The sequence below is a fragment of the Neolamprologus brichardi genome, chromosome 16 (assembly GCF_056152115.1).
Source record: "Neolamprologus brichardi isolate AB-2024 chromosome 16, ASM5615211v1, whole genome shotgun sequence".
NCBI classification, from domain to species: Eukaryota; Metazoa; Chordata; class Actinopteri; order Cichliformes; family Cichlidae; genus Neolamprologus; species Neolamprologus brichardi.
In genome coordinates, this window is record NC_142119.1 from 9,308,573 (window position 1) to 9,328,288 (window position 19,716).

Genomic DNA, 19,716 nt, shown 5'->3' on the forward strand with positions numbered 1-19,716 from the left:
CCTTCTTAAATGGTCTTCCTGTTAAAAGGGAGTTCTTCCTCCCCATTGTGGTTGCTTAGTATGTATATGCATATAAGTATATGGCAAATGGGTCAGCTACATGTTAAAGATGGCTTGCATGTATCCACAATCAACAAAATTTCATAAAACATTCAGAATGATTAAAAAATAATAAAATACAATGCAAATGCAATCAACCAGTTAAGCCTATTGGAACCTTTAGAGATGTAGAAAAGTTGTTACTATGAGACATTCATGTCATTGTTGTTTAAGGACTGAGTAATATTTATGATGCATTATATTTTTATATGTTTTTATAATCTTGTCTCTTTTGTCTTTTACTGTGCAAACTGAATTGATTTACTGACACATAAATGTGATGATAAATAAGAAAATGCTAAATTGTTTTTGCTAAACAAGCTTGATTTATTTAAATGTGGCCTGTTAAAAATGCAGTAATGCTTTACAAGTCACTACGGGCATCTGTCAAAATTAAAAGCAATTCATTCAAACATTTAAACGTTGAACGGCTGAGAAGGAGCAAGTGCCGCGGTGGTCGGGCGAGCTTGTGAATGATGACAGAAGAGCGTCGGTGAGAAGAAAATAATAAAACATTTTCTGATAGTTTCACGCTACGCTTCTGAACACAATTAAACGCAACCACAACCCCGCACAATGCAGGAAAAGGGCTTCTCGGTTGGATTTTGCATTGCCTCTCTGCTCTCTGTGTGTGGGTGTGTATGCTAGCACTGCTATCGGTCAAACAGACAAACATCTGCAGCTCTTTACACATCAGTGACAGACGGAGAGCCAGAGTTGTAACCTGGTCAGTCTGATTTTAGAGACTCGGGAGCTATGCACAGCCAGCATGTAAAGGACATACAGGCACACACATACACTAATACAAACTGGAAGTTTCTGGCAAAGCGATGACTCGGAGATATAACTTCTGTATATATTTATACAATATCTACAATATCTTTTAAAGCAAAAATAGTTAATTTGCAAGGGCGTATTTTCAGTTAATTAATAATGATAAATAAAAACAAACAACACAGTTATAATTATAAAAGCTCCAAAAGGAGTTTGTAATGTTATAGCTATTTGCCCTAATGGCTACATTGGTTAGTGTGTTATAACTATGTTATTACACATAACGCAGAGAATCTTAAATAATTACCATGTAGAAATAGATCCTTTTTCTTTAGTTCATGTGAAACTGGAATAAAAAAAAGTTTATTCACCAATAAAAAAACATTTTATTTTTTAAATGAACCTTTTCTTGGTGTTATAACTTCCTTTGCTGTTCAATGCAAAAGTTAAAAAGCTGTATGTAGCACGCATTGAAAGTTTTTCATTATGTCCCCAGTTTGCTGCTACTGTTTCTGGATGTTATAGATTGTGAGTGTTTTATAAATCACTTCCTGGCATTCGGAGGAAATACATGTAAACATTGAGTGACTAAATGCTTTAAATTGTTGTACTCTTATAGACTGCAAGTAGATGCAGTGGAAACATTTGAATTTAATTGGCAATAAATGTAAATCTACTCAAAATTGTGACACAACTTAAGCACAAAAAAAATCCAGATTTTTGTAACTGAAGTAATATTTCAAACATAAATCCCACCATATCAGTTCTTACCTTCAGTCGAACACTTAGAAATTAAATTAATTCCTCTTTTTTCTCTTAAGTTTCATCATGTCTGTGCGTTTTTATTTTGTTTCTCTGCAGCATTTGCCACATTTTTAATTCATATAATTCCCCCCCCCCCCCCCCCCCCCCCACTCCCCCCACCTGGGTGCAGTTTTAATACACGACGAGCGAGGATCAACAGATCTCACGTCTCTCTGTTCTTGTTCTCTGTTGCTCTTTAGAAAACGCCTTTCGTTTACCCAACAGATGAGTTGATTTCAAAAATGGTGGAAAATGCCGTGCAAACTCATCCGTGCCCGTTTGTTTCAGTCGATGAGTCATGAAAGTGAAAATGGCTCTTTATGGGAAAAAGGAAAAAAGTCAGCTTGAGTCCATCTTTCTCCTGTCTGGCTCTATTTCTGGTTGCTTTTAGTGTTTCTGCCTCATCGTTGTTCTTTGTCTGCTTCAACTTCCTTCCCTCTGTCTTTTCCTCCAGATGAAGAGCAAAGTGAAGAACGAAGGCAGCGTTGGTCTCTACACATATCCCGTCCTCCAGGCTGCTGATATTCTTCTCTACAAGTGAGATTTCCATTCAAGTAGCGTACAAGTTATATTGTGTGTGTGTGTGTGTGTGTGTGTGTGTCAGTCAGATAACTCGTATTTCTTAGGCTGTGTACCCTAAGCATTCACGGCTTTTCGAAAAACAGCCATTCCTTCTGATTTTTATATTCCAAACTCTGTTAAAGAATTTAAATAACTAATTATTTCCCTATCATTTACAACTTCTTCCTGTAACGACTGACTGTTACAGTGCTTTCTGTCAGGCTTCCTTATTTTACTTGAGGAATATGAAGCTGAGAAACCATGAATGGGATACCTCCCTGCTGAAAGCATGGCTTGCAGCCTTTTGCAGACATGTGCGAGCATCCTGTGCTCATAAGTGCATTTATCCTAGCAGCTGGAGGACAAAACAAACAAACAAAGGAACTGCAACAGAGGTCTTGCTTAAGTATCGGGCCATAAATGACAATATACAGTATCTCTCACTGAGGTATTACTTTAACAGCAGTTTCCTCTTAATGTTGTAGTTTCTTGTGACTGTTAAGTTTTGTATTGTTACTTATGGTGCTGATGATTTATCGGGATGGCTGTGGATCAGCAGGTAGAGCAGGTCATCTACAGATCGGAACGTTGGTGGTTTGATGCCTGGCTGCTCCAATCTGCTCCAGACTGCAAGATACTGAACGCTGAGTTGCTCCCGTTGCGTTCATCTGAGTGTGAATGTGTGTGAATGTTTGCTAGAAAGCACTTGTATGTAGTAAAAGGTTGTTGCATAAATGCGCGTGTGAGTGAGACATGCAGAAAGTAGAATTAAAAAGTGCTATTTAAGAACGACTGCAGTTTACAAACCCCAAACAAAGTCCCAAATTTTAAACGGACCCTTTGTGTTTTGCCTCAGAGAGATTTGTGTTTTTAGCATCAAACCCTGATGTAGTTTGTGTAAACACCTGGGTCCTTATGTATCTTCATCACTGGTTGTCCAGCAGCGCCGAGCAAAGTAGCAAAAACTAAGCTAATCTTTTCCCCAGCGTTTTTAGTGCATCTTTAACCAGTTAAACTTCTGCTTCATCTTTGCATTCTTCTGCAGTGTTGGGACAACACTGGTGTTTTTACATTTATTCAAAGATAGTGAAGTTTCCATGTTTTCCATTCCAGTCAATAATGTGTGCTAAATGTGAACCTGGAAGCTAAAATCGCCTCCACTAACATGAGAAAGAACGAAATGCGTGAATTAAAACAGTAACTGCAATGAAAAGGGAGCAGAGCCAGTAATCCACATAACAAATACCAAACACTGTGAGCCTACTAACTTAAACTGATCGTGAGCAGTGTCCTAATTTAAATATTTTTATTATTTGATTTATTTTTGCAAGCTCTAGTTTGGCATCACCTGACTGCACAAAGCCTACAAAATACAATATGCTATAAAAAATGCTATAAAAAAATTAGCAGAGAGGTTTACCCGGAATACAAAAGAACAGCAACATTTTTGGATACTTTTGGTTTTATTTTTGAGATCTCTGCCTCTAAGTTTTATACTTTTTTCCCCTCATTATTCACAACACAGAAAATCAATTCCACAGCATCTTTTTTTTTTCATTTTTATTTATTTATTTTTATTACAGAGGCCATGTTCCTTTTAATCCACAGCACATGCCACCTGCTCTCAGAGGCCAGTTCTCCAGCAGAAAATAATTCCAGTGCAAAGTGTTCACAGTGCGATCTGTAATTTATCACGAGTAACAGGGACAGCGTGTCTGGCAACGTAGACTGCTGGTGAAAATGTGTTATTTTTAATATCTCACCTCTGCTGCGCGGGGGTGGAAAGAGAAATATAACGTGCAGATATCTCCAAATAAAACCTCAAAGTAGGGAAAAAAATGCAATCTCTAATTTCTTTGCCTCTGACGTGTTCGTATAAATATCAGTGTCACACATTTCTGGTGGAAATTTGTCTGAGACGAAGAGTTTTGTGTGTGATCTGTGAGCTGCTGATGAGGCGTCAGTGGGTTTTCACGTGAGATAAGTTGGTTGGGTTATTGTCTCGTAGTGTTTCCAAATTCGCATTTAGAAGGCATCTCTTCAGCTGTTTCTGGTTCAGCAGCCATATATCCAAAAGCTCATTTCCTGTGGATAAACTGAGTCTCATCTCTAAAGAGAAAATTAATGAACTGCTTCCTCCTCCAGTTACAGAGTTGCCAAACACATGCTGAAAAAGTCTCCTGCAGTGACTCCAAGTGTCTCCAATTTGTCCTTGCGTCTCGCTGTGTATTTAAACTCCGTGCTGTCACCGTGCACAGAGCTGCACGGATCACGTCTCTAATGTGCTGCTGTGGAATCATCTCTCTCAGGTCCACTCACGTCCCTGTCGGAGAAGATCAGGTCCAACATTTGGAGCTGGCTCAGGATCTTGCTCGCATCTTCAACAACCGCTACGGAGAGCTGTTCCCTGAACCCTGCGCCCTGCTCAGTAAGAATACGTGGCATGATGGCGTGTGTATGCACTCATGATTTAGGCTTTTTAAGGTCAGCTTCTTAAAATCACGTAGCTCTCTGGTAGCAGCAGCTTTATGTTCTTATGTAGAGAATGTCATCATGTGACATTAAAGTCGCCTGTTTTAGTCTCTTTAGGCTTTAGCTGTGTAAGTGAGGCCTCACTTGTGCGATGGCCTTATCCTGTATATACCAAGTCATTATATTTTCAAATGTGCTTGTTGCATTTTATTAAAAAGTTTTTTTTTTATTTGCTAAGGGTTGCAGATTTTAGTTGATTTTTATTAAATCTCCATCTTTATGAAGTTTTCTGCTTAAATATTTTTTTTATATAAAGTCTTCTAACTTCTTGAAATAAGCTGAGTGCTATAAGTGAAGTGAATGTTTTTGGAAACTACAATTGTTTTCCTGCATTAGAAGTAAAGCTTTCTTTCTGCCTTTCTGTCCTTTTTTTTCCCTGGAATTATTGTCTCCTCTGTCAGGAAAGTTTGCGATTGATTGGTTCAATTTCTCTTTTTATTTTATTATTTTTTTGTTGTTCCTGATCTAGAGCCAGGAATCTTTGGAAGTGTATTTTGCATCATATAAAGAGCAAAACTGGAAAATGAAACTTCACTTAAATAGCTGAAGAAAAGTGGGTAGTAAGATGCTTCTGGGCCTAAAGCCTTCCCTAAAAGACGGTCATGGCTGGTTTAATCTTCCTGGAGGATTAACATGAACAGACAGGGTTTCCTCATTGTGACCTTACTTCTTTTTTTGGTTGTTTTTTGTTTATCTGCATAAATAGATATCACATTGAAATGAGAAGACTGGGAGAAAGTGTCTCGGTTTTATCAACAACAACAAAAAAAATCAGGAACTAATCCAAATCCAATTTTCAGCCTCGGAGGATGTGTGCCGTCTCTGGCCGCTCGTGTTAAACAAAGTCCCAACGTTTGAATGGACCCTTTGTGTTTTGCTTCAAAGAGATTTACCACTGAATACCACTGAAGTCATTTTTAGCATCAAACCCTGATGTTGTTTGTGTAAATATCTGAGTCATAATGTATCTTCATCACTGGCTGCCCAGCAGCGCCGAGCAAAGTAGCACAAAGCTACGCTAAACTTTTTTCCCAGTGTTTTTAGTGCATCTTTAAAGTAACCAATTAAACTTCTGCTTCATGTCTGCATTCCTCTGCAGTGTTGGGGAAACACTGATGTTTTAAAATTCATTCAAAGATATCTCGCCTTTTCCATGTTTTGTAAACTAAGTCGGAGTGGGACGTGCTGTTTAGCTAAAGCTAAAAACCACCAACTGCACGGCAGCCAATCAGAAATTAGAGCGAGGTTCAGGGGATTAAAACTGACAAGATTTGAAATACAATATGACGCCGTTATTATTAATATTTTCTTTTGAAACGTTTCCCAAAATGTACCAACCAAATGTTTTTATACACGAGGCCAACATTTTGAAAGATCCCACCCTCCTCCTACTTTCATTCCTCATGATTAGCGGTATGGTGGACGCACGGGATGGAGTCAGTCATGTGTGCATTAGAGCTTTGATTAAAGAAATATTGTCTTCCTCTTATATAATAATTAGGGAGGTAGATTTGGAGTGCATATCATCAAGATGAGTTTAGAGATGCGTGTATGCGTATATGTGTGTGTCCGAGTGTGTATGCACTCTTGCGTGTAATCAGTCGGCAGTATATAGCTCATACCGGTGGACCCCACCCTCGTTTCTTGTCTTTGGCATAGCAGAGTTGGCAGTCAGTGGTCTTTCCTTTGAAATGAACCAGAGTATTTTAATTTGCTTGAGATAAAGACATTGTGGCGTTGATGAACAGCCCACATGTGGCCTGCTTGTACAGGACCAAACAAAGAACTGGAGCTGGGGATGATTTTAAGAGTGAAAGAAAGAATGAAGGGAAATACCGGCTCCCGTCGTCTGCTGATCACTTCACACTCGCATACGTCTGTTTCACACCGGGATATTTTTACAAGCACCCACAAATGTGTCAGGCAATCCTATTTCAGCCATCTGAACAGAGGAATAAATGAAAAATTACACCTAGCACCTGAAATCTCCCCAAAATGCAGATATTTTAATAATTAGATGTTTAAGTCATATTTAAAGTGGCCTGACTGAAACGCCTTTTTGACCATTTAAAAAAATAAAGAAGAAACAAAGTCAGATTCTCTCAAAAGGCTGGGGCTCGCTTACATTGCTTTTAGCTGTAAGCTTGGACTGAAATCTGCACTCGGGCCTTTTTTTGACTTGGTTTTTCATCGTTTGGCTGACCTACAGTTTGATTAGCAGAGGCTGTTAAGGTTAAACCAGCCTGAGACGAGAATGTGCCGACACTGCTCAGGCTTCTGCGTCCACCTTTTGTCTCGGTGTAGATTTAGTACAAACAAATCTCAAAAGGCGTTATTTTTAAAGCAATAGATTTCTCACGTGTTTGGATCTTTACTGGTGAACCGCTGTGGAATTAAAGCACTTTGAAGTCAAAATATTCTTTTTGGTACTCACCAGTATTTCCAAACAAAGGAAAAGAAATCAGAGTCAGGCTTTAGTAAATATGTATTTGTGTTTTTTCTCCCTATATATATATATAATATATATATTTTGTTGTTTTGAAGGCAAACCTTTACCCGTATTCCTTGGAGGTTATGTTTTTTGGTAGTGTCTGCATGCATATTATTGTGTCTGTAAACATGATTGGTTGAAAAGTTTTGAATGAATTCTTGTGAAACGTTGTAGGGGTGTAGAGAGGGGTCGTACTAACAATCCATTAAAATTTGGCTCTCATCCACCAGGGTCCACTTAATGATTTCTTCATTAAACAATGAGAAAAATCCTCATGACTTTGAAATTATGATTCTTCAATTAAAAGTGTGTTTAAAAGATGACAAAAAGATTCTATATATGAGTAGATAGATTATAAATTCCCTTAAAAGTAAATACTGCCCAAAGATTGAGCTGCTTTGGTGGACGTTTGCACTTTGGTGCTTCTTGTCTTCCTCTGGGACCGGTGATGCTCAGCGTTGCCTCAAACATAATAGAAAGCAAATGCTTCCTGATTTAATCAGAACATAAATTTCTTGACCTAATAATTTTGAATTTTGCCAAATTCCTCCACTCTTACACGTCTCATTTAGAAATAAAAGTGTTTATTACACTGAGAGGTTTTCCTGATCCCTCTCATTTCTCTCTGCAGGCTCAACACGAAAAGTCAAATCTCTCCGCGACGCCTCGGCCAAAATGTCCAAGTCAGACCCCCAAACGATGGCAACCATTTCCGTCACAGACACTCCTGACGACATCGCCCTCAAGATCCGACGAGCCGTCACAGACTTCACCTCTGAAGTTGCCTTTGACCCGGAGACACGTCCTGGTGTTTCCAACCTGGTAAACATTCACGCTGCCGTGGCGATGATAAGCGTGCAGGAGGCTGTGTCTCAGGCGAGAGGATTGGACACCGGAGCCTACAAGAAGCTTGTAAGCGAGGCTGTGATCCAGAGGTTGACGCCCATCAGAGAGGAAATCGAGAGGCTGAGGTCGGACCGGGCTCACCTGGAGCGAGTGCTGGCTCAGGGGACGTGCAGGGCGCGGGAACTTGCTGCACCTGTGCTCGCAGAGGTCCGACGGAGAGTGGGCTTCTGCTGAGAGACAAGAAAATGACCCCACATTTATACTGTGAGCCTCTCAGTAAATTACTGCTGCTGGTGGAAAAAGACTCAGCTACAGAGTGATACTGGTCTGACTTTACAAGGGTGACTTCTTATTTTGTCCTTAGTGAAATCAAAGTGGAAGCTCGTCTTTCGATGCAGTTGTTGCATCTTATTTGCTTTTGCTCATGTTTTACATAATCATTCGCAGCCTGTTTATTGGCCTTCTGATTCAGGCTGTATGGGTTTCCTCACAAGCCATCGTTTTATTTTTATCATTATTTATTTTTTTTTTTAGAACATTTTATCTTCTTGTTTCGAGCGTGTCCAAATAAAGATTTAAAAGTTGTGATAAATGCTTCTCATTTAAACCGTCTTCACTGACAAAAGTGAGCCAAGTGTGCTTTCACAATTCACCTCCTAGGACCTGCCGTCCACATATGTGGACATCACATTTTGGGTTATTTAGACCAAAATACTCAATTTTGCTCTACAAGGGCCTGATATCCACTTACGAGGACATTATGCTGCTACTGTTCTATCAAAATTTTAAACGGATATCCTCATATGTGGCTCTGATTTTTCATAAAAACAAAAATAAGGTAAAAAAAAAAATCTGGTAATTCTTTGTTTTTACATTCATCGGGCCCCAATGTGACCAAATATCAAAGATAAATAAAAAATGCATGCCGTGGAAGAGTTCGAGGCTTAGGAGGTTAAAGCTGCAGGATTAAATACTTAAAAAATAAACAGCGACATAATAAAAGGATCCATTCTAGATTCAACATGTGGAAGAGTAGCTGCAGACAAACAAATGCAACTCTTTAAAAGTTCCAGTGGAATCTGCGAGTGCAGCTTAGTGTTCTGTAGATCGTTTATGAGCAGTGAACTATTTAAATCCAGTTTTTTCCAAGTTCAGCGGGAACAAGAGGAAGAGGTCCTGCTTCCTGACTTTGAAAAGTTCTGTGTTTAGTTGGGAGAAAAAAGCTGAAAGCAGAAAGATTTTTGAAATGTAAATATATTTGTCAGTATCATTTAAACATTTGCAGCTCAGCCGTTGTTTGTTCTTTTACCCTGGGTGTCTTATTGACAGTTGTTTGCATCTTGAAACACACACGCACAATGTGATTGAACAAAATGAATGAATCTATTGTAACATTCCTTTTTGATTAGCAGCCACATGTAACGTGCACGTAATTACACATTCCCCACGCACACACACTTGTTTGAAGTCCCTTTATTCATTTATTTATTTCTTTTCTGCACTTAAGTGTCTGCTTCCACAAACAAACACTGAGTTAGTCACTCAGGTTTTACACGCGGTCCATTAAACGCATTTATCCAGTTTACTGTTAACGAGGCTGTCCAATAGGAGGAACCGTTATAGTCCTGTAATACTTCAGCACGGGAGTGAGATGTAACTTGAATATTTCAGTAGGAGCAGTGACTTTAAACATGCTCATTTTCGCCCCACGTCTCTCCCTTCTTTTCTTTCTTCTATGTTTTCGTTCCCGTGTTCCCTCTGCTTTTATTTCTCCTCTTTCCTGTTTTCTATTCCGTCTACGAGTGGTTATTTCATCAATTCTGCTCACTCCCGCTGTTATTATTCCTTCTTCCTACATTATACCCACTATTTTATTTTATGTTCTACTCTCTGTAATCAGCTTCCTGTTCTTCTGCAGGGGCATCCCCGGGGCCTGCACAAACACGCACATTATGAAGCTGGACTGCGCTGTCGTTTTTCCATCCCGGTGTTTACCTGGGAACAGACCACATCCCTGCATGGTTTACTTCCCTTTTGCTGTCCGTCTCCCCCCCCTCCTCATGTTGGCATAAGGAGCTGATGGAATATAAATAAAAATATATAGGCTGCATTTACACAGAGGAACGGGCTGTAAATCGCAGCGACCTGCTGGGACCGCAGCACTGTGACAAATACCTGTTTCTGTTTCAGAAGACACGGCAGCAGTGATATAGTTGCGCTGTAATAAGTAGTGCGTTTCAATGTGAAGGCGACACAGCAGCTCACCCGTTTTATGCGTGGGGGGTAAAAACTTCAACAGAGTCGTAATAAATGCGCCTTTCTGTCTTTCTTTCTTGAAGAAATCACCGTAAATCGACCGGGATCCACGTGTCGCGTGGAAACAGCCACAGACCTGAAGAATATAAAAAAAACGAGACATTTTTACTGATGTTGACCTAACAGGGTGCCCACGCAGTGAGCAAAAGAGGAAGCTGGTAAACCTTAAACCTCGGACATTATTGCCCCCCTAAATTGAATATGTTGCTCAGGGTTGTGTGCTGACACGTGATTAATTACCAAATAAAACACGTGACACTGTTTCTCTTGCGCTTTTACCCAACGCGACGGCAATTAATTTAGCATGCAGGCTTAATGTTACACGTTTTGATTCTAATTTGATGAAAATTTGGATATACGCATGCGCTGTTCAACATAAAGTTTAAAAGCGTGTATCTGAGAGAGGCAGATAGAGAGCTATTGGAGCTTTGGGCTAATTGTTGGAAGAGAGGATAAAGTGTGAGAGTCCAAATGTGCGTCTACGCATGTGCGTGCGCGCGCTAGCGACTACAATTGTCTTTTTTGACTTTCTGCTGATCACCGCCTCTTCTGTAAAGGCTTCAAATTATTTTAAAAACATTTTTAAATTTAAAAACAGAACAGAGAATTTGTCCCGATGCTATGAATTTTATTTAGCTGCTGATTAAAGTATTTTATCTATGAAGGTATGAAACAATAATAACACACACGGCTCCATTCACTATATATACATTCCCTATTCACATAGCCTCGTTCACTCAGGCTATGTTTTTGCCATTCATAAGTGCTTTATATCTAAAAATCATACTCCGTTGGATGCATCGAAGAGCTGTTTGGGGTTAATATTTGACATGCAGACTGTATGCCAAATATCCACCAAGCCTCTGATTATTAGTAGATGACCTTCTTTACCTCCCGAGCTGCCCCCCCCCCCCCCCCCCCCCCACCTTATGTAATCGGCATTAGCATCACACTGAGAAAGTATTTCGCTTCACCAGATACATTCAGATTATGGACTTTTAAAATTGAACATTACTGTAAATGAGCCCCCGAACTTTTTTAAATTTTCAACTAGTGTCCAGTTTTAATTATGACCTCTATATCTTTATCAAAATACACTAAAGGCCAAGGCCGTGGGACCTAGAGGTGCTGGGGGTCGAAAAAGGCAGACCTCGCAAATAAATAAAGGTTTAAACACTTGGTGCTAATTGTGTCATTTTTGGAATTGTCTTAAATAAGTTACACCCCCCCTCCGCCCCTGACAAAATGACGTTACATACTAGTGAGCGGTAGAAGTGGTGGATTAAAATGTCTGTGAGTTAAATGTCCTCACTGATACACGTCGGAACAGCATTATGACCTGCACCCAGATGAAGGTAACGCTTTGGTTTATTATGATGCGCAGTTTGACTTTATAATTATTTAGTAATTTCACAGTCCGGCTACTTCACAATCCGTATAAATTTTGCATTAGGGTCCTGTATGAAAATATCCATATTTGGAAAGGTTCTAGTCAGCTATGCGAAAATATGTTATTTTTTATATATATGTATATCATGACTTGTAGCTGACCGACTTGTGTGTACGCGCGCACGCACGCACGCGCACTTGAGCATCTTCAGCTTCAAGTCTTTAGCTCTGCCAAAGACAATCACCAAAATTAACTACTGGGTGATTTCGTCATGTAGTTTATCCAGAGTGCAATGGTTTGCATATATTCGCCTTAAAAACGGAAGGTTTCCGGGACATAATTCCCTCTGGGGTTGTGCAGGGCATCCGGATCGTGCCAAAAACTGATTTTCATTATTAAAAACAAAAACTTGTCAAACCTATGTCATTAATGATATAGATTAATTTTAAGCCAGAAACGACATTTCAGTTAGAGGGCAGAAACTGAAATCGCTTTTGGTAAAATACCTTTTTATAGATCCTCCGTGATCCAGGCAAAGGAGCGTCGCTGACATTAACAAAGGATTTCTTTAGAGTGATCTGGCCAAAAGTGCAGCAGAAATTGCGACACTTATACCATAATAGTTCTTTAAAGATATTTTATTAAGTATCCAAAAATGACTGGATTGTTTCTAATATAGGTACAGTAACACAGAGTCATACATGTACTTGTCTTTCTTTATTTTACATATAACAATAATAATATTGACTATGTACCAACATAAGCAAATACATTTCACATAAAGAAAAAACAATAAAATTCGCAGTCAATTTTTGGCAGATGATCACTCTTTGGACAAAAAAGGGAAAAAAATTAAATAAAAAAATCTGCAAAAAAAAGTCCTTCGTGTGTGTGTGAGTGTGTGTGTGTGTGTGTGTGAGAGAGAGAGTCGGGGGGAATTTTACAGCTCAGGCAGAAGGTGCTTACAGAATCCGAGAGTTGCTGTCAGATTGCACGCCCCATTGCTCTCTTCGTCCCTCGAGGTCAGGCGGGGTCAAACCCTTCTTTTACTAATTGAATATTAACTGCACGTTTGACCGTTTCCGCCCACCACCCTCCACGTGTCGATCTCGCGGGGTCACGCAGGATTTCATCGAAAACCTCACTGTGGTCGACGTGGTATACCCTAACTCCGATTACTAAAGGAATCTAAAAGGGAAAAGATTTTTTTAAGGAAACGGATTTATTAATACTGCCCACTCATTTAATTTCATTTATTTATTTATAAAACACATTTAATAACAACAGGGAGTTGACCAAAATAACAATTTGACATTAACAACAACAACAGGTAAGAAAATTAAAAGAAAATTAGGATAAAAGAATTGGTAACTCTCATACAGTTTCGAAAGCCAGAATAAAAAAATATGTTTTAAGATGCGATTTAAAAAAGAGTAACAGTTGGGGCCTTTCTAATGTGGAGAGGTAGATCATTCCACATTTTCGGTGCCACAACCGCAAATGCCCGATCTCCTTTATGAACCATCCTAGACTTATGTAAGGTAAGGAGCAGGTGATCGCTTGATCGAAGGGCTCTAGAGGGCGTATAAAGCTGCAATAGGTCAGACAAATAGTCCGGTGCCTGGCCATTTAGCACTTTATAAGTCAAAAGTAAGATTTTGAATTTAATTCTAAAACGCACTGGAAGCCAATGAAGGGAAGCAAGCACCGGAGTAATATGCTGGTGTTTCTTCACACGAGTCAAAAGGCGAGCTGCAGCATTCTGTACAAGTTGGAGCCGGGCGAAGCTGGACTGACTGACACCCACATATAGTGAACTGCAGTAATCCAGTTGAGATAAAACAAACGCATGAATTGCTCGTTCCAAGTTTCTAAAGGATAAAAAAGATCTCCGTCGCTTGCTTCACTTTTTGGTGAATGAGATGCCATCAGGGCTATAATTGGGATCTAAATGGCAAACAGTTGGTTTTAGTGTTTAACGAGTTTCCTCCCACGGGGGATTCAACGTCCCCCACCCCACACCAGTGCGCACACAATATTTACTTGTTTACTTTTGGAAGAATTTTACGCACAAACATTTTTCTTCTTTCTTTTACAAAACATCAAGAATAAATAAAAAGAACCCGTGATATAGAGTCACACAGACTGCCACAGTTTGTTATAATATTCTAACACAGAAGTACGTATTCCTCTTTTATCTAAGTAATTAGTTCAAATATGTCCTCAAACGTTTTGCGCGCATATTACCATAAAGAGCGTAGCGCAAGTAATGTCCTTTTAAGCCGCCACAAGTCCACATATTAGTATACCTGCTGCGTTGATCTCTGTACAGGATAATGAAGCTACCCACCTCTATTTCTTTTTTGCAATGTGCTCACCGTTTTTCTTCAGTTTCCTGCGAGCCATCCTCGTGTGCGCGCAGTATTTATTTCAAGATGACAGATGCACAACAATAACCTCTGGAAAGCTCCTTTTTCAAGAGCGGCACTCTGACTTGGGGCCTGCCCGGTTCCCACAGATGCGTTTGTGTTGACTGATCACACAGGCAGCGATCATCCGCGGCTCTTTCCCCACCCCTGACATTTTCGACCCGCAGCTGATGAAAAATGTGTAAATTATTTCCCCCAGCAGGAACTGATCGTCCCCGAACTGAGCTGATCACGTGCAGCTCAGCAGCTCAAAACAGTCTCAACAAAGGGCCGCCGATTTTTTTTAAAAGAGGGATTTGATCCCAAGAAACCGATCATCTTCCCGCTGTATTATATTATAACGCTGAGCGTCATGCTTGTATCAATATTTAATTTTTAATATTTGGTTGCAAAGGTGGGGCTAGTCTTCTATAAAAGCTTTTCTACCTGCCGGTAAAAAATGCTTGGAAATACGCTTCTGCGTCAGGCCAAAATATTACAAATAGTACATTTTTACTTTCGCAACTCAAAGTTTCTATTTTCCAATCGTTTAATTAGCTGGAATAAATAATCGTTTAGTCAGATTTATTTCAGCCTGATATTATTCCATTATTGGTTTTATATGTGTCGGAAATTTAAATGCGGATTGTTTGAGGATAATTCATGCTCAAATTAGACAGTTATTAACATAAATATGAAACAAAACAAAATAATCAGCCGAGAATTTGATGGCAGTGTTTTTTTCTCTCTCTCTCATTTTCCAAGCAAAATTATCTAATCTGAAAAAAGATGTCTCTAAGCCCTGTACGCGTATGTTTCTTGCGACTCTGTTTTTCTTTTACTGACCTACAGATCTGTTAAAAACGAGCCCTCAACGAGCTGAGCAGAGCACAAGAATTTCACTTGCTAATCGTCTCGTTCCGTTTGTTGTGTCCTGAGCGCACAGCTCTGAGATCAGCCCACCTGTCCTGTTGAAGCTCTGTTCCGGTTCCTCAGCTGTCGGGTTGACACAATGGAGCTGTAATTGAGCTTTTCCTGCAACGACTTTTAATGATGGAATCAGGTTCAAGCACTTTGTGAAAGTGTAAAATATCAGAATAATATTTTGTGGTGGTCTCCATCTCCTCGCCTCGGCCTCTGCAGTTCCAAAGCTGACGATCAACAGTCAGATTAGGACTTAAAGTGAAGTTACAGGATCTGGGTATCAAAGACTATAATAGGTGTGTTGCTGAGGTCTTTTTTATTTTTATATATTATTAAGCACATAAAGTTTGAACTGATAATGATCTGATTATCTGATTGGTGTATTTACATGAAGCCCTGCCTTTAATGTCGATAAAAGCACAGTAAAAACATATATGTGTCTCCATATGATTCATTATGGAGTAAGTTCGTTAGGCTGTTGCAGTCGGAGAGATGGCTCCTTTTCCCCGACTCGCTCTTTCCTGCTGCTGCCATTGGACAAAACACTTTGTCTAGCTCTGTGTTCTTACTTCTCATTGGACACGCGGCTTTGCCAGAGCGCAGGAGAGCCGCCCTCTGCGCCTTAGAGAGAGAGGGAAAAAAAGACTCCCCCAGAAGTGATTATCAATCAGAGAGAAGTGAGGGGGACAGAGAGAGAAAAAGACACGGAGTGGAAGCACGGAGAAACGCGTGAAGCAGCACACCGCATCAAAAACACCGAGTCCTGCCGCGCTGCCAGGACTGTGTCATTCCTTTAAAAGTTTGTCGCGGCGTTTCTAGTCACAGTTGGGATTACTTTGGACACTTGGTGAGTTTGCGATCCGCTGTAAACACTGACGTGTGCATTTTTTCTTTTTCTTCTTCTTTTTATTTTTTTGATTGTTTTGCTTCGCTGCGTTGGACGGACGGAGTGGGTTTTTCGCCGCTTCCCCCCACTTAGGGTGGATTTTGTGAGAAATGAGTGAAAGGAGGCGATCTGCCGCAGCTCTGAGCTCTAGAGCCCACGCTTTTTCCGTGGAAGCCCTGATCGGCTCCAACAAGAAGAGGAAGCTCCGGGGCTGGGAGGAGAAGGAGCTGGAGTTGTCCATGGAGAGCCTCGCCACGGACGGAGAGGATCCGGCGCACTGTCTGGATATGGATCCCGGTCAGTGCGCAGACACGCACAACACCGCTCAAATGTCACTGCAGAGCACTGAGAATCCACAAGTCCCGAGTCAAAACGTGGCTCTGTGTTCAATGACCCAGCCCCATGCAGAGCACACAGAGTCCACGCTCCACATTGTTCAGATCTTTACATTAAACAGACTGAGATGCAAGCCTGTGGAGTTATGCGTTTGGTCTACAGGGATATTGTCTCATATATTCAGCATATGCGTTGATTTTCATCAGTAACAACAACAATAATAATAATGGAAAAGCACAAAAACATTTAGGACTTAGTTGATATTTGATAGGTTTTTAGTGGGTTGGCCAAGTTTTGACTCTGGACTGGCGGATTACAATGTGAAGCTGCACCAGAAACACATAAAAACACATTTGAATCAGCTGTTTGCTCCTTGAGCCATTTTAGCCCAGCAATAATCTGCTTGAACTGCAGGGAGGCCTCAGTTTACTGCAGGAAGGTGCACTGGTTGAAACTAACCACTCAGTCTAACACGTTTCACCCTCGAAGAGGAGCAGCCTTTAAATAGTCACAATTACACTGTCCTCTGATGAGATTTTAAAAAAAAAGTTTCTGTGGAGAATCGCTTAAGGCGCACAAAGGCGCAGAACAGCTCGTCCATTCTCCATTCTCCATTCACGAGTGCGCACAGAGAACGCTTAAAGAAAAATAAAAAGAAAGAAATCAAATGTTGTCACATCATCTGCTTAAAACGGGTAAGCGCTTTAAATGTGTTGTATGAAACTAACAGTCACACAAGATGATTATGAAATATTTGAGTACATAACTGCACTCAAGTAAAAACTAAATAATAATAATAACAACTGAGTGAAATAAATATCACAGATTAGAAAGCGTGGCAAAAAATAATTATATTTTATGGTAAATAGTTTTATACGTATCCTTAAAACAAGCATGCGCGATGAAGCAATAAAAAAAATAAGTTAATAAGTTAATTATATAGTTTGTTGTTCTTTTTTATTTTAATTTTTTTAAATCATAGCTTTTTTGCAGCTCAAAACAAACTTCATTGTAATTTTTTTGCGCCAAGTCAGCATTTCTATATTTTCATTGCGCAATATAAATATTTTAAATAAAACATAATCTGTTTTGTCTCAGCAATCTTAAGGGGTAATGCGTGGAGATTAAGTAACCCTGCAAAATAACCCTGACTATTTTTTTTTTGTTTGTTTTTTGTTTTATTAAATACCTTGAGGCTTCCCTTTGAGTTCACAATGTTCGTTTTTCACTTCACGGGTTTCAGCTGCAATTCAATTTAGTTTTATCTTTAAAATCATTCACGAAAAAAGATTTTGGTCACTTGAAAAGTAAAATTAATATACATGACTAAATGAGCTGTGTAGATAATGTACGCTATGCACATGTGAATTCACATTAGTTCACCGCGTGGGCCTGTGTGAATCAAGTCATATCATAACCGCATCACTGCTCATTAAATGTTTGTATGAATGCCCAGAAAGGTAGAAGCTGAGCTTTGAGCCTTGAGCTGGCTCAGACGGTCTCAGGCCAACACTACCCCGCCGCCTGCAGCAGTCTGACCTTTGGGGTCGCACGGCTACTCTCCGGTCTTCAAACGGATCCAAACGCAAACCTTAAAGAGTAAAAGCAATAATAATAAAAATAACAAAAGCGAATAAACAAAACCCAAACTATAGTTTTCTCGAGGGTTTGCCTCCCAGCAGCTATCTTGGGAAGTTAGTTGTTATTGAAGTGTAGGACCGTCTGTGGTGAAATGAGGAAGGTGGAACTAAACGCTGATTACAAGCAGCTTGTTTCTGTATGTGTTTGAAAGGGTAAACACATCAAGAAAAAATAAAGCTTGGTAGTCACTGAAAAAAACAACCTTCAAGTCATTTACTAAAATGTTGTTTTTGTCCAGCGGGGAGCAGAAAGGTCTCTAAGTTCATCTCCTCATAGTTTTTGTATAGTTTCAGAATTTGTGGCTGAGTGGACCAGTTCCTGGTCCCTCTGTCCCGCTCATTAGCAGGCGGATTCCTGGCAGGTTCCGCGGGCCCTGCTTGAGTCCGAAAGCCTCCACTTTGGCGCGTCGGGCGGAGGTGACCGAGAACAGCGAGTCTCTGTGGTCAGATTATGTGGTTTAGAGGAATCCTTAACGGAGTGATTTTATTTTTACTCAACTCCAGGCGATGCTGGAAGCCGGCTGGTCGTATAACACGTTTATTAGCCTCAAAGACAAGGGCAGGACTGAGACAAGCACAGAACTGAACCAGACTCAGATTTAACAGCCTGCCTGGAAGAGCTCAGCAGCTCAGTTAGCTCTGAAAAAACGTTGTTTTGTTAGACCTCACAGAACTACTTCCACCACACACTCATAATATTTATCCATTAAAACATCGATTAACAAGTTAAACTACATCTACTGTGAATTCAGAATTATGCGATTTGTATGGCGGTAATTTATAATAATTACTTTTTAATACGCAGAACTGAATCCATGCAACAAACTGACGTTTTGCTAAAAATCGGGTATTTATAACCTATTAAGATCAATGTAAAATTATATATTAATGTCACTACACCGCTCCTTCAGTTTGCCATTTCTCCAAAAGCTCCCTCTCTGTGTAAGCATGCAAGCTGATAGAGAGAGATGGGCTTAAAGTTTTTACTGCTCACCTCCAGTCTGCATCAGTGTAGGAAACAGGTGCTTTCACGGTGTGGATGGTTAACCGCCGCTGTCCACTTCAGATGGCGTTTTTCCAGTTTTGCAACCTAAGACATGACATCTTTTATCAGTGCACCCCAACATCAAACGGATATTTGCAGATCATTTCAAAGGGATATATTCGGCATGTATTTTCAATTTTTTAAAAAGTTGCATGATTTGTAATATTACCTACTTGTAGAATTGTTTTAAAGTGTTGCAGCCCAAATCAGGTTAAAAAGGTTAGTACTGTTCATTAGAAGGAAATTAATAAGACATCTATACTCAATAATTCAAACCAGTATTTTACACTGATAGATCCGATCTTGAAGTGGTAATTGGTGATAAAATAAATTCAAATAACAATAATCTACTTCCTCATTACTTTCAGCATTTTCCTTATTAACATATTAATAACTATCTGTTTACAGTTCAACCCCGCTTGAGTTCTGCTGACAGTGTAGTGACAAAATGTGAACTGCAACACAAGAGAGCACTCTAATGTACAGCACAGACGATTCAGTTTTGGCCAATTAGTGGCCCAGCATCAGTGTTAGTCTCAATTTAATAAGGCCTGGCATGAGCTTAAAGAACCACAAGATGCTGGCCCCATGTGATATTCTGTTTGTGTGTGTGTGTGCGTGTGTAGCTAACCACAGCAGATGTCATGACAGAATTCTGCTGAGT

General features: G+C 39.9%; 2 protein-coding genes across 3 annotated transcripts in view; both read left to right on the plus strand.

Moving 5' to 3' along the window:
• Positions 1–8,662, plus strand: part of wars2 (tryptophanyl tRNA synthetase 2, mitochondrial) — a 28,894-nt gene extending 20,232 nt beyond the window's left edge. For both annotated transcript variants that reach the window (XM_006793597.3, XM_035909070.2), the window contains exons 4-6: positions 2,132–2,214; positions 4,548–4,666; positions 7,893–8,662. In XM_006793597.3, coding sequence (XP_006793660.2) covers positions 2,132–2,214; positions 4,548–4,666; positions 7,893–8,341 — 651 coding nt within the window. In that variant the 3' untranslated portion in view covers positions 8,342–8,662. The remainder of the gene's footprint in view (positions 1–2,131; positions 2,215–4,547; positions 4,667–7,892) is intronic.
• Positions 8,663–11,753: 3,091 nt separating this feature from the next.
• tbx15 (T-box transcription factor 15) overlaps positions 11,754–19,716 on the plus strand; it is a 39,345-nt gene continuing 31,382 nt past the window's right edge. The window contains exons 1-2 of the mRNA XM_006793595.3: positions 11,754–11,778; positions 16,125–16,328. Of these exons, the coding sequence (XP_006793658.1) occupies positions 16,142–16,328 (187 nt within the window). The 5' untranslated portion in view covers positions 11,754–11,778; positions 16,125–16,141. The remainder of the gene's footprint in view (positions 11,779–16,124; positions 16,329–19,716) is intronic.